The following is a 15,535-nucleotide window of genomic DNA, read 5'->3' on the forward strand; positions in this document are numbered from 1 at the left end:
GCTCTGTTATCTGGTACAAGGTGCTATTTCAAGTTCATGTTGTCTCTCAGCATTTACAAAAGCAGTCCATCCAGGTAGACATCATGCAAAGTATGATTTCTGGTCTCCTTACTTGGATCAGACGTTTTCGTCTTGATGGCTTCCAGCAATCTCTGGATGAGGCAGATCAGTTAGTCAGAGGCATAGTGGTTGATGGAGTGGAGATACAAACTTCATTTCAGCACTCGAGGCAAAGAAGCCGAATTGGATTTTTTGATGAGGCCGTTGACAATGAGGAAATACTCTCAGCTCAGAAGAAATATGAAGTTGATGTATTCAATGTGATGGTGGACACTTTCATTCTATCCATGGAAGAAAGATTCAGTCAATTGGGTAAATTTTACTCAAACTTCAGTACATTACTAAATATCATGACACTCAAGCCTGATAAAATAAGTCGTGAAGTTTTAGCTGTGGCATGTGATAAGATCGAGCAGTTTCTTGGTGAGGACATTGATGCAGGTGTCTTGTTGGGAGAAATCGAGTCCTTTATTAGTATTCCTAATAAAGGTCCTGGTGTAACAGCTCTAGATGCGTTGCGGTATCTAGCCAAAGGCGGGATGCTTTCTGACTACCATTATCTGTCTGAAGCTCTGCGAATAGTTCTGACCATACCAGTGTCTGTGGCAAGTGGTGAACGCTCATTCTCGAAATTGAAATTAATTAAGACTTTTCTGCGATCTCGAATGAGCCAAGAGCGTCTAAATGGATTGGCACTGATGTGTATAGAAAGTGAAATAAATTATGGCCTTGATCACAACTTACTAATTGACGAGTTTGCGAAGCAAAAAGCTAGAAAATGCTGTTTCTTAATAAAGTAATAAGGTAAATCGGACCATTTGAAGATTACTGCTGTTTCAACGTCTTGTTTGTAACCACACTTTTTCTGGTTATATTTCTATGCCTTGTTATACCACATTTTTTGCATGATTATATTGGTATTGAATACTTTGATAGTCTCTTTGCAAAGTTACGTAAAATCGTGTGCACCTAAGATTAATATTCCAATGTGTTTAGTTTATTTTTCTGAAGGGGATGTTCATTGTTATTTAACGAAATTATCAACTTGAGTTATGTGTAATGCTTTGGCATGTTTGGTACATATTTGTGATGCACACATCAGTCTTCGTGTTATTTTTCAAATTTAACACAATATGTCAACTTCTTGCACATCATGCAATCAGCGCCCCTGAAGACATTTGTCCATGTGAAACGTTGAAACAAACCCTAACTAGGTCTTTGAAGATGCTATCAGTAGTTATGTGTTCCCTTGGTATTACTGGTGTTTTGACGCATTGTCACGCATTTCTTCTTTACGCCAATTCATGCAACAATATCTCCTTTCCAGATAATAAATAGATCATAGGCCTAATCCAGCATCTGGCTCGGCACTCACAAACCCCCTGCGAAATGGATACTTAGCAATCTGACGTTTATCGCGGGGGGTCTGGGGGGCGCAGCCCCCCAGAAGCTACAATTACTTGGATATGGGGGCCCCCCCGGAGGTTTCGCCTAGGGCCCCCCCAATCATAAAGCCACCACTGTTTATGATAGTGAAAAATATCGCCTCTCCCCGATATTGTCATATCACGAAATGCAACCAGAATGCTTGCAATTCCAATGGGTATTTTGATCGCATGGGAAGTTATGACTGCTGATGAGACGATTCTCAAATATGAAAATTCGGATTATACACTACACAGAGCAATGACCATGAATTGGAGTTAAATCGCGATGAGAACATCTTGTGTAAGGGTACACTTGATCCTTCCTTTAAGTTTTTTTTTATAATAGTACAACCCTGCAAACACCACCTACAAAAATCAATATTGAAATTGATTCGTTATCACTGGCGTGACAGTGATAGTATACTGCTAACGCCAGTTGTGAGTCCAGCCATACAGTCTGCCGTGTAAAAATATGTCAATATTAAATCTATCTTTATCTCCATTTGCATGTATTTGATAGTCTTTTCAGTACCTTCTTATCGGTAGAATATTAGTATGGTAGACGATATATCAGACGTTACCGCACTGTTTCCATCAGTTATGGTTGTTTCATCCCAACCTGAATTATGAATGATAATATTAAATAGAAGGCAGTTTAAAAAAGCGTCAGAAAGCTTGTTAAATTTGAGCCCACTAATCATCGGTGATGAGATAACTGTCATTTGATTCTTTCTGTAGCTTAAATGAGAAGGGTGTTAATGGACGTAAGCTGTCGGAAAAATAGTGTCTCAATGATAATTTTTAGGATAAAAACTAGCTATTGCTTCATCAGTGCACTACACCACGCATGTTAGTACTACATGGAAGCTGATATACACTCATCCAAGCCCATATTCACCTCCTCAAGCGTGACAACATTACTCATAAGTAGAGCAATTTTTTTTACCTAAAAAACGGAAGATTTTGACCTAAAAAATCTAAATTTTGACCTTTTCTGACCTAAAAAAACTGAAATTTGACCAAATTTTGACCTCACGTTTGCAAATTAGGTGTTTTCGCATATAATGTTTAAAATTGTACTACTTATCTTCATTTCTTGTTGGAACTGTCTGTCATTACAAAGTAGATTGGCCTGAAAAAACGTTTTTGGCTCAAAAACTGACAGATTTTTACATGAAAAACTAGTATTTTAACAAAATCTGGCCCTATGAAGAATTCCAGTAGTTACATTACGTATTCTGGTGGAAATAATTAAAATTTGTTGTAGTACAACGAAAGATCCTTTTCTACATTCTCGGGTAGAAAGTGTCTGTCCTTACTACGTAGCTTGCCAAGAACGGAGAAAGAACGTTCAACAGCAGTATTTGTTGGCTGACAACACTCATGTTGTCTGCACACTGCTGGTGACAAACCGTGTTGCTTCATTCTGACAATGTTGTCTATATCACAATTTTCAGCTTGCGCTTCTTGATATAAAAACCATGCAATGTCCAAGCAGTCTTGCTTCAGCTAGGATATTGCGGTACGTTGACCATAAAACCATGTCACTATTTGTTTCATTTGACCATTTATGATTCACAATGAGCAGACGATGGTCCGTTTACAACGGTAGGCCTATAAAGTAGGCTACAAGCTGTAAAATATCAAATGATAAGTTCACCGACAGCGCAAAATCTACGATACAAACGAAATGCAGAGGTCAAAAAATGTTTGACTTTGTAAACAATTCGGACAAATTTTGTAAACAATTTTGACAAATTTTGACCTAACTCTACAATTTTGACGTAATTTTGACTTTTTTGACATGTCAAAAAAAATTGCCCTACTCATAAGCATACTACTTTTCCTGGCATATGTAGGAAGAGGCAATATCTTTAAATAACTAGAGCCAATTCGGCAAAAGTAATGCCATTTTCGGACCCAGCATTACCATGCCTTTGCCGTGTGTAATTATTAATAAAGAACCATATTTAATTATCCTTATATTAATTATTGAGGTGTGACCATGAAAACAGTCTTGAAGAAAGGCCGTAGATTGCGATGATGAAGTTATATACATTACGTGTCCTCAGCAAATATATACTGGCCTGTTTTCGTTATACGAAATGATACGAGCATATGATATTCTTTCTCACCTGCACCATCGAGGTGCTTTGGCGACGGAGTTGCGATACGGCCGTGGGGTCATCTAGTCTGCGCCCCCGTTTTTCTCCTCCATGCTATCCGTGATTTCTTAGCGTCTAGCATAGGGGTGGGCAAACTTTTGAGCTAGCGGGCCGCATTCAACACCTGAATCCATTCGCGGGCCGCACTATATAAAATTTGGATTATAGACCAAATCGCAATATTGGTATTTGATTATATAGTGAGGACAAGAGGATAATATATGTGCCAGACATTGCTTTTGGTGATATCGTATACGCGTCAGAAACATAGTGGCGAGATTTCATAGGTTGGTCGACCTCAATAACCAATTTGTCAAAACTTTCGAGATGAAAATCGGTTGTCCCCGATTCTTAAAACAGGATTGAAATTTAAATCTGTGAGCAGCGATTTGTTCATAGATTTACTAATTACACTTTTGGTTCAGTTCCAGGACATCCAATGCTGAGAGCATCATAACCATGTTATCTTCAAACACGCTTCTACTATGTGAAGATAAAATATGAATACCTCAATTCTACGCATACAGAAAACGAATATACCTAAGACATGCGCTAATCGTTTTTATAAGCATATCACTGAAATTGGAAATTACGAATTACGAACATTTACGGTGATATATGAATGAAACCAAATATGTTCCCGACATCATTTTCGCACTGGTCCGCTAAACATTGAAAATAATGAACTGCAAGCCACTGGCTGCATGTTGTATGTAGAAACCCTTAGTACAGGCTGCACGGTAACATAGGTTATATTGGAACGTAGGCCTGTCTCGTTAATGTCCATTGTCGAAAATATTTGCACACCCGAACAGAGCAAGTAGTTTCAGGTCCATCTTTCCCAGGTTGGCATATTTGAAATCATGCTGTGACGCATAAAATTTGTCAATAGTTTCAGATCAAAGAGCTTTTTGGAGGCACAGAACTTCAATATACAATTAAATAGTATATTCATATTGAAATGTGCCCGAATATTTTCGGGTGACACTCGTCAGGGGTAATCGTCAGCAACTAGTAGAGAATTGGAAAGAACATTGTATATTAACAATCGTATCACAAAATATGACGTCATCAGCATGGAATGTAATCCCAACTAAGAGAGTGCTGAATGTACCATTTTAGGATGCTACACGAACTTCTGTAGACAAAGCTTGGGCTGATGTATTTGGATTAAGGTCGACTCGAAGGCACACAAATGAAAGCGTGAAATGCTCCTTCCAATGACGCAAAATCTTTCGTCTCGATAATTTTTCGCACAAGCGGGATTATCCAACAAATGTTTGACAATGGCATAGTTTCTGGCTTTTGATCGCTCAGCATCAAGCTTGAGCGGATGAGTCATGGACGAGCTTTTCACCGAGCGTGATGCAAGTTTTCTGCGATTGTTGATATATAATGTTCTTTCCAATTACCTACTGGTTGCTGACAATTACCACTGACGAGTGTCACCCGAAAATATTCGGGTATATTCCAATATGAATATACTGTTCAATTGCATATTGAAGTTCTGTACCTCCAAGAAGCTCTTTAATCTGAGTGTCAGCTGAAAATATGAACATACAATTCAATTGTACTTTTAGATAAGAATTTCACTTTCACGGTAGAAACTCTCTACGGGTCGGATAAGGCCCGCGAGACGTCTAGTTTTTAAATCCCGCTTGACTAATAAGTGGTAGAAGTTAGAAAACCGATTCAAGTACTGCCAGAAAGTAGGAGTAATAATTTACTGACCACCTCACATATAAACAAATACTAATATCTTCAGAAAGTTTAGCAAGCAGCATGTTGTCCCCGAAGACAAGCGAAATGAAATTTTCGAAATGAATGCAACATACACGATGTCAAAAGATGACACAGCTATGAACATGGAAAACGGAACGTACTGATTTGCTGATGACAACATAAATCAGGTGCATCTGTGCGCAGCAGACGATACGTACTCCATGGCTGACCATGCCGAGGGAAGTACGTTCACCAAAGTTATGACGGAAAACATCCTTCGCGAGACTCAATGAAAGCGCTCCTCTTCATCTTCAGTTTTTCGTCGTTGTTACTTTTTCGTTGAAGCTCCCAAGTTTTCTCAACTATCCAGACAGTAGTGTTCTCCGTCTGTTTTGGTCATTTTCTATACTGACTATCAATGTTCCCTTTAAGCTGCGCGCGTGCGCGGCCGCGCACTGCTGACGAAGTCTCCGCGCACAGAAAAACGTATCCCGCGCACAAGAAAGCCGAAGTGATGACCTTTTTTTCTGTCGTTACGCACTGTTTTCCGAGGGACCGCGCCAGTGAGTTGTTGAGTGTGCGCAGACTCGTGAAAAATTAGAGGGGATATTGAGGGGCAGTATTTGATATTGAAAGCGTGTTGCCTTTGGGGATTATTTAACGCAATTTTTCAGGGAAATAGCCACAAAATGACGACTTTCCGGATTAAACGAACGTTTGCCTTGTCGGAGCACTACGATGCACATGGTAGTAGTGGATGGGAGATGATGAACTGATCTAAAGTCTTATTCACGTCTCCAAACCCAAGATACCCTATACCAGGCCTGAGCAAAGTGCGACCCGCGGGCCAAATTCGGCCAGCGGAGCTATTTTGTACGGCCCGCGAAAGGTTGCTTGAAATTGAAAATATAAAACCTACTTTTTAATGTTGCTGTGTATGGACTAAAACCATAGGATGTATAAATTGAAGCTGAAATTCGTTTACTATCAAGCCCATTCGTTAACATGCCGCGATTACGCAGCCTATACGTACCTCACATGCCTAATCCAGATTCGAAGTAAAGTCAAAGTAGCAAATTATACCGTTACAATTAAAGTCACAAGAAGTAACCAAACCTTCTTTCAGGGATATCTAGACTGAGCGGCCCGCGAGAGTCTGAAGAAACTTACTAAAATATTGATAAAATGTGTACTAAAAATCGAATTAATGCGGGGACTTGATTAAACTTATTCTTAGTAGGCTATATTTCACCATGATAATTCTAAGGCAGTGGGTCTCAACCTGGGGGACCCGTGCCCCTTGAGGTCATGAAAGCATCTGAAGGGGATCGCGACGCTGAGCTCAACTGAAAAATTTTCTCGCGCTCCGCGCGATTTACTTCCAATTCATAATTATAGCTCTGTATTTTAGTATGAATTTCATATTTAAAAATCTCTCATCAATAGTCGTAACCTCCCATGCCACCAAACTATCCGTTAGGTTGGCTATAGCATGCTGGTTGCGTTTTGTGATATGACGATAAGGGGGCGCGAAATCTACACATATATAGTAGAAGCGTGTTTAAAGCTAACATGGTTATGATCCCACCCCTAAAACCTCAGATAGTCGAGTTTCTAGGTCCAGAGGACTTCACCGTTACCAGGCAACAGCTTCAAAGTAAAAAATCTGATATGTGCGCTGATCATTGTATTTCATATTTAATTAAAAGATCTCAAGGTTTTTCAACTGAACAGTATCTAAATTATTTTGGTGATAAAAAATGTGAGAATGATAAAATTGTTCGTGTTTTTGTAAAGAGCTTGATTACAGGTGCCTCATAAACACATTAAATGTATACATCTGTGATTCGTGATATAGGCTACTTAACACAGTGAGTCAGATTTGCGCTGAGCGGTTGTATTTGGTTCGTATTGTGTACGCTCACGGACCACTTCTAGACCAACCTGTTCCACGGGAAACAATTCGCGATATAACCACTATAGTGATTCAGTGGACAGGATACCATAGTCATTTGTCCCCGCGGAATATGTAGGTCACTACACATTAAAAACACCTGTTTTCAAAACCGATCGTGGAAAATCAACAATATGCACGATATACAGTGTAATTAGTTCCACGAAATACACAATGCACGTCCATGAAGCATGAAGTTCGGTTTATCACCCTATGGGGGGCCTGGTTGCGCACTGTTGTCCAAGGGCCTGCGCAGTGAGTTGGCGTATTTGCGCAGACTCGTGAAAAATTAGAGGGAACATTGCTGACTATACCAAACCATACAATATTATGTAGGCCTTTGTAGGCATTTCTGGCCCTGCGAACGGATTTTGAGAAGTTGTCACGCAGACATGTAATGTAATGTATTCAGTGAAGCCAATAAATTTCCAATTTATTACTTTCGAGTGAAAATATCGGCCAAGGACCAAGGCGATGGAAAAATTTCGCGACCCCCGTACCCATATCGTCATATCACAAAATGCAACCAGAATGCTAGCAATCCGAACGGGTAATTCGATCACAAATATGAAATTCGGACCATACACAGATCATTAACCATGAATTGGAGTTATATCGCGTTGAGAACCACTGCATGGTGTAAGAGTATATATACTTAATCCTGTATGAAATTGTCAATAATCGTACGACCTTGTAAACACCACCTACAAAAATCAATATTGAAAGGTATTCGTTGTCATTGGTTTGACAGTGATAGTATACTGCTAACGCCAGTTGCCAATCCAGCCATACAATATGTGGTGTATAAATATCTCAATATTGAATGCATATTCATCTTCATTTGCAGGAATTTGATAGTCTTTTTCAGTCCGGTCTCAACGGTAGAATATGAGTATAGTAGACGACATATCAGATGATACCGAACTGTTTCCATATGCTTCATCCCAACCTGATTTACGAAAGATAATATTAAATTGAAGGCGGTTTAAATCGTGTGACAACATTGCGAGAGTAACTTTATTACTTCTTCTGTGTTGTAGCATGAACATGTTATAACAAAGAAATATATGATTCCTAACTACTACTTGAGACGCACACGAACTATTCATTATTAAAGAACCAAATAATATTATTTATATAATAGTTAATAATATGTGACCATGAAAAGAGTCTTGAAGAAAGGCCGTAGTTGGCGTAGGAGATTACGGTGATGTGTGTCTTCGACAATCAAATAGGCTACTTACCGGTTTTCGTTATACCAAATGCAGGTCAGCAATTAAAATACCATGATCCATAGGTCGGATTCTATTGACTGCTTACCAGCAAAGTCACCGCATGTTCCACGAGTCGTAATATCATTTGATATTCCCCCAATGCACACGTCTTCCGGTCTCGCCGTTGTGAGAAGACTGAATAGGAATTATTTTAGGTTTCAAGTAGCCTACTAATCCAATGCAATTTTGTCTTCGTTGAACAGGACAGATGGGAATAGCACATAACAAAAAAACTATGAAGACTTCACTCGACTATGCCATTTATCGAAATTCGAAACGATTTTGTGGAAGTAATGTTACAATTATGACAATATGAATTGACGACGAAACAACGGTACAAATACGATACTGTTATCATTAGTGCTGACAAAAACAGTTGAAAATATTTCATTTTTTTGAAATCAAGTACAAATTCTTCCAATTGAATTATTCGAAAAATCTGTAACTGACCCCTTTGATATTTCGAATCAACTAAATGTCCGGCAATAAAGACAATTCCCGTTCACCCTAATTAAGACACAGTCCTGCATTAGCATTATGCAAGTATTGCTACGTACCTGAATCCTGGACATAGTGCGTTTGGATATCCTCCGTAGTTGTAGGCTCGAAACTGCATATTTCCCGGAACAATGAATCGGTTCATGTAGGAAGGTATCCGATTTAGAAGATTTACTTCTGAACCTTTGTCAAATGTAACTGGCACGGTAACTGTTGCCATGTCGTGCCATTCTTAAAAACAAGTTTAGCGATAACATATTTGCGTGCATCGTACTTTCGATGCATGGGTTGCATTAGTATATTGGTAATATTTGACTTATGCCTGATGCACACTGGCCTAGCGGCGCAACTCAAATTCGAATCGCCTGCTATGCTGCGCACAATAATTCTACTACTCGATTGTGAATCGATTCTCGACCTGGACTCGAGTCATTGCGACCGACATTTCATTGTAATTTCAAAGAATAGTAAAATAACCACACTATTGGGATGCCGTCTATTGGTACTGGTACTTGAAAATGCGACCAGAAACTGCTAAAGGTGGGGAAATGAGTATATTCTAAATGTGAACCATTCGATATCACCAAACAGAGTTATAAAATGCGGGATTAACTAGCAGTCAACACAATGACTTGGACTCGGGCTCGAGTCATAATACCATGACTCGAACTCGTCTCTCACTTTACTGACTTGGACTCGGACTTGACTCGGGGGCGAATTAAAAATGACTCGACTTGACTCGTGTCTAAACTATAAAATTGAGATTGACTTGGGACTCGGAGTCTTGGTTGCAACCCTTAACTCTATGACCTGTTTACACTGATGGTATCGACTGCTTAACTGTTTAAGACTAAAATAACACCATATGCTTTCATATTAGGCTCATATTGCTTTCACTCAGCCGTTACCATTCGGCTTTCAGTTTTCATTGAACTTCATACTGCCCATTGATATAACATTTGACCGAGTCTTACCGTCCATAAGATACGGGAAAACGGTGACTCGTTGCAGCATCTGTGCGGTGATATCATCAATTTCCGATTGATTGTAGGCCTGTCCTCCATTTCTATTTAGATGAGAAAATATGTCATTGTTGCCCGAACAACCCAAAATTAGGTGAATCTATTGGTCGCGTTTAAATATTGTCAACATCTTTAGACACAGAAATTTAGAGGGCATACCTTACTTTATGCAGGGCTGTCAAACTCGACTGGCGTCGTGGGCCGGATTTAAACCTTGAAATCGCTCGCGGGCCGGACCATTCAAATGGTCCCAATATGCTACCGCAAAATCGACACCCTCGCTTTTTCCATGAATATTTTATTATCAATCGTATCCTACGGATCATAGGGTGGGTTATATTCCAGCTACACATTCATTCGCAAACAACGGAATTTCGAAAATAAAATCTAAGATTGGTCGTTTGAATCGAACCTATAAAACACTGACTCTAACGACGGATAAGTTGGCAAATGTCTATGTTCCCTTTGTTTTAGTCGTACTCTGGCGTTAACTGTGGGTGTATACGTTGTGAGAAATACAACAGATTAAATTGTAAACGCGGACATTAGAAATTGGTCCTTCATTATTAAAACGCGTTTAGGGTTTCTGTGTCTATCTTGAACCTTTTAAGTCAGACGTGATACAGTAGTGCGACGAAATGTACTTTAATTGTACTCTTTTGTTACTATTATATTATCCATGCGACCTGTATATAACAGTTTCGCTGTGGCTTTTCCGCTTCTGCAAATAACTACTTTTGGGTTCATTCTCCCATAAAAATCTGAACTCTGTGTCGCGGAAGTTGATGTCAGTGTCACTAATTTGTTTCTGATCGTGACTATATAACTATAACACCGCTGTAGGATGATCATGATGGGGCCTCTGATCTTGACATTTGCTCCCTTGTGGGCAATATTACTTACAATAAGATTTCAACATTTGTCAGTAATGTGCTGGATATCACAGGCATTTTTAATCTACTCAGAATTGTTTTGCGGGCCAGATGAAATCGTCTGGCGGGTCGGATGCAGCCCGCGGGCCGTATGTTTGACACCCCTGCTCTACGCGCTAAGATGTTTAATAATGTAATGGTGTTGAATTTTCATTCTCGTTACTTATCGGTACACTTCTTTAACTGTAATTGCCTTGTAATGGCCTCCCATGTAGTGGCCTTGTTTCAAGCTTAATATGGTATATATCTTTTGCGAACAGTCACGAAGTTTGTGGCATAAAAATAGAATAAGAATAATGTAAGGTTCAAGTATACCTTGTCTCAAAATTATCCAAGCTTCAAACTCCGTATCTTCATATATATCAATAGTTCTCAGACTATTGAGCGACAGACTCATTTGTGGGTCACGGTCATGAATTATTATCCACCAGGATATATTATACAGTTAGCATATCGGATTGTTATGACATCTTCTAATTATGATTAAAATGAGGTTGAGTGTTCACGTAGTCGGTGTTTCATTTGGACGAAACGAAACTGTCCGCAACTAAAATCGGCAGATTGGACAACATGTTAAACAAAGTCAACCAGGTTGAAATGACCGATTTAGTGGGAACATCATGATCAAACCAACAAGAAATATGAAAGGGGCCCTGCACTATAAGTATGATGTTGTCTCAAAATGAAAATAAAATTGGGAAAGTGAGCATAGCACACGTGCGATTTCTGCGGTATGGCGGTTATTTGTCATCCGGCGTCATTAATTATAAACAGAGGTGGTCAGTAACGAAGTACTTCTACTTTTTCGAAGTACTCAAGTAGTTTTACTCCACTTCTGGTACTTACTCAAGTAGATAGAATCTCCGCTACTTCTACTTCTACTTCGTAAAATTTAGTGATCCAGTTACTTACTTTTCGCTATTTTCAGTTTGTCAAGTAGAAGTAGTGTAACCATCCTAGAGAAACTTGGGAATTGTCGGGCTGTTTTCACGGAGCTCTAACTTTCAATTTTAAGAAAATTTAGATCAGACCCAGAATTTCCGTCGCGCTTCACATCTAGTAGATTTAGAGTTACAAATAAGTTTTCACGAAAGTGGATATTAGTTAGGTTGCACGTTGGATTGCACCGCATTGTCGCCCATATGACATATTTGATCACAATAAATATGGCCCTGCGTAACTTTTGAAAATATCGTTTCGCAATCTAGCTTTTACCCATCATATCGCAATCTAGCAGCCAATCATGGCGTGTGCTATTCTGGAAAAGTGGGCTCTCACTTGTTGAGCGTTGAATCTGTTTTAGCAGCCCACCGTTAAAACTGTCTCGACAAAAGACATAAAATAGATTTTGCGCTTTTCTGATGTAGTTCTAGTTCAATTCACAGTATCACTACTTAGAGTTCTAATTAGTCGGAGTTCTTTCGTCTGGAGAACATACATGTTCTAGTTTAAAAGCAAGTGTATCATCGCCGTCTATTTTCCTAAAATACAATTACACTATATGGTATTTTTACGTTGCGCCATATTGTTTTTATCTAGGCTTACCATACGTCCTCTTTTTTGACTTTTTTGAAAGTGTCCTCGGAGGACGCCCTTTTGTCCTCTTTTTTGAGATTTTGTCCTCTTTTTTAGGATTTAGAGCAGATTTAGAGCAAACTGCGAGGGATATGCCACATATTAGCACAGACGTGAAGCTCCGACGGCTGAAAAACGGTGATTTTAGCTCTTAGCGAAAAGATGACCTTTTTTTTTTTTTTTTTTTAGGCTTCCAACTGGCGATGTGGAGTAAAAAACGTTATTTTGAGTTCTGCGCGGAGAAGATGACCTCTTTTTTTTTTTTTTTTAGTCAACCGATCACAAAGTGGGGAGTAATTAACCGTATTTTGAGAATTTCACTCCGGTTCTGCGACTTGCAAATTTCTGAAAAAGTGTCCTCTTTTTTGATTTCCAAAATATGGTAAGCCTATTTTATCATCACATACGAATCGCGCAAAGTCTTAACATCGTGTCCATACAACTTCTCCGCATTGTTCTTCGACTAAACTGAAGGCCATAATATGCGCGAGGAAACATGCCGACATTTTCTAAAACGGGATGTTCGATTAAAGAAAACATTGTATATCATTTCCATAGCAAAACTATCATTTACATCTCATGATTCGGTCGAATGCTCATGCTGTCGGACATTTATACTGTCTGGGATGCATAAGCTCTCTGCACCTTTTGTATATCTCAATTTGCAGCTTTTGAAAGTCTATGCGAACGTATAATGACCGTTTTCAAAACTACTTACTTACTTGAGTAGATTTAAAGCCAGCAAATTCTACTTCTACTTCAAGTAGGTAAAGGTGGCTTATGGAAGAAGTACTTCTACTCGTACTCGAGTAGATTTTTGCGTCGCTACTTCTACTTCTACTTGAGTAGCTTTCCTGACTACTTTGACCACCTCTGCAAACGACCTCAATCTTCGTGTCCAATTCTGCCAGGTGTTGCGTGGAAACATATTGAAACTTGTAACATGAATGTATTCATGCATTATCATTCATTATTCGTACCGGGCGAAGCTAGGCTGTGTGTGACCGGTACTGTGCCAACGCTTTCTGATCTGATGTAGATGTTTATATGACGAATGCCTAACCCAAAACAATGGCATGGTGTATTTAGGGGGTGCCAGTTGTGCCTCATTAATCTTGATGTAGAAATATGATAATATTTTCGTTCTGCGGTTGATTCGCTGTAGGGTCCTCTTTTTAATATTCATGGTGAATTTGAAAATGTCTTTGAGAAATTTTGATCGTATCATGAGATCGAAAGGCATTTGTCCAGTTTAGCGGTGAAGAGTAAACCGAAGACCACTATTGTGATTACATATATTTATATGTTTCAAGGAAATGAGAGTTCGTGCTCTTGCATCATACATGGAATATAAGTGAGTGACGCCTCATAGCCTATAGCTAGTAAAAGGGGACTATAAGAAGGAGGTCTCGTCCAGATACTGCAACAGAGATACAATACGTGCCGGAAGTCGATAACGCTGATAATTAACAGTAACCTCGACACTACAGAGAACGTATAGTCTATTATAGTGCATTTTTTTCAGCTGAAGTTCAAATACGGTCGCTTTCTAGAAAAAATGACTGCTATTAATATAATTTTCCAAATATTATCTTTAATTCGAGACCGCATTATATTTAGAGCGCAGTGCATTGTTCGAAATCGCTATTCGACCAAGATTTTTATTATTCTTAACTAATCAGTTATGGTTCGTTTTTGTCCATCCATGGAAGTTACATTTGGTATCTAGTATAGATGTTCATCGATCCATGCATTAATGCTGTTAGTGGAAAAACACCTTGCGCCTACCTGGTTAGCAAAGTGTAACCAAACAAAATCCGAGATTGCCGACCCTGAATACGATAGCTTGCGTAGCAGTCAGACTCCTGGGATTTGATAAACTGAGATGGTGGTATTGATCTCCAGTCCTGGGGAATATATATAGAAATATTAAAATGTCGTTGACATTCTTATGATTATACTGTAACAGCATTTGCAATTAGTCTGAGCATACCTTGTCGTTTGAAATATAAAAGTGAATACGACATTCGGACTTTCGCGTTGTACCCAATGGCGTGAACTGGATGGCATGATACTGCATGATGAAGTCTCCATTCGTCACATTGTTCTGGAATCCAGTCGTTTTGAACAGCTTACAACGTGTACCCATCCCCTATAATAACATCAAATAATTCTAAAGATACAAAGAGTGTCCGCGAATAGGATCTAACTGCGATCTCGTGAATCTTTGATTTTCCTATGTCGTTTCTTATAGCCATAAGAAAGGTGAATGGCGTAGTCAGAGCGCTGAAAGAAATTTCATCTAAATCTTCACTTCTGAAAAATAAACGGTACATAGAATAATCGTGGCAGTACGGATTAATCATGCATAATGATATAGGTCGTAGTCGTTGACAGTGACTTATAAGTAGGGCTGGGCGAAATCGAGTACCTGAGTGATTCGATTCTGAATCACGTAATATGCTTCGAGTCGAGTCGAGTAATCGAGTATCACTCGTTATGACGTCATATTCGAATGTAATATGTCAAAGCTCTAATATGTACCTTTTATGCGATCTCAAAGAATATAATGCCTGTTATCCATCGCATTAAAGATACTTTGGTATTATTCAACCATACCGATTTCATTGCACTTGGTGACAATGTTGTGGGATGATCATGACTTCAGAAACATGCTATTCCCAGTAACGTTGGTAGCTTTGTACTACATGTTACGTATGATACCATACGGGCAATCAATGTTTCAAGGCTCCAACAGTGAAAATTAGTATCGAAACTATAATTCTCGTTGATAAATTAACTTTCAGTGGCGAGAAACGTATAATTTCAGTACTCGAAAAAATCGACTTTTACTACTCGACTCGAATCATTAAAATTAATACTCGATTCAGATTCGAGTACTCGAA

At 39.0% G+C, this 15,535-nt stretch overlaps 1 protein-coding gene across 1 annotated transcript; it reads right to left on the reverse strand.

Moving 5' to 3' along the window:
* Window positions 1-53: 53 nt before the first annotated feature.
* LOC145437673 (uncharacterized) lies at window positions 54-15,150 on the reverse strand. Its single transcript, XM_080314957.1, has 7 exons — window positions 14,840-15,150; window positions 14,623-14,781; window positions 14,418-14,536; window positions 10,075-10,166; window positions 9,160-9,331; window positions 8,614-8,737; window positions 54-152 (listed from the first exon to the last, which is right to left on the reverse strand). The coding sequence occupies exons 1-7, from the start codon at window positions 14,993-14,995 to the stop codon at window positions 54-56; spliced, it is 921 nt and encodes a 306-aa protein (XP_080171083.1). The 5' UTR covers window positions 14,996-15,150.
* Between the last annotated feature and the right edge of the window lie 385 nt (window positions 15,151-15,535).

Source organism: Botryllus schlosseri, chromosome 1, assembly GCF_051294905.1.
Source record: "Botryllus schlosseri isolate E-star chromosome 1, Bs_hap1, whole genome shotgun sequence".
NCBI lineage: Eukaryota > Metazoa > Chordata > Ascidiacea > Stolidobranchia > Styelidae > Botryllus > Botryllus schlosseri.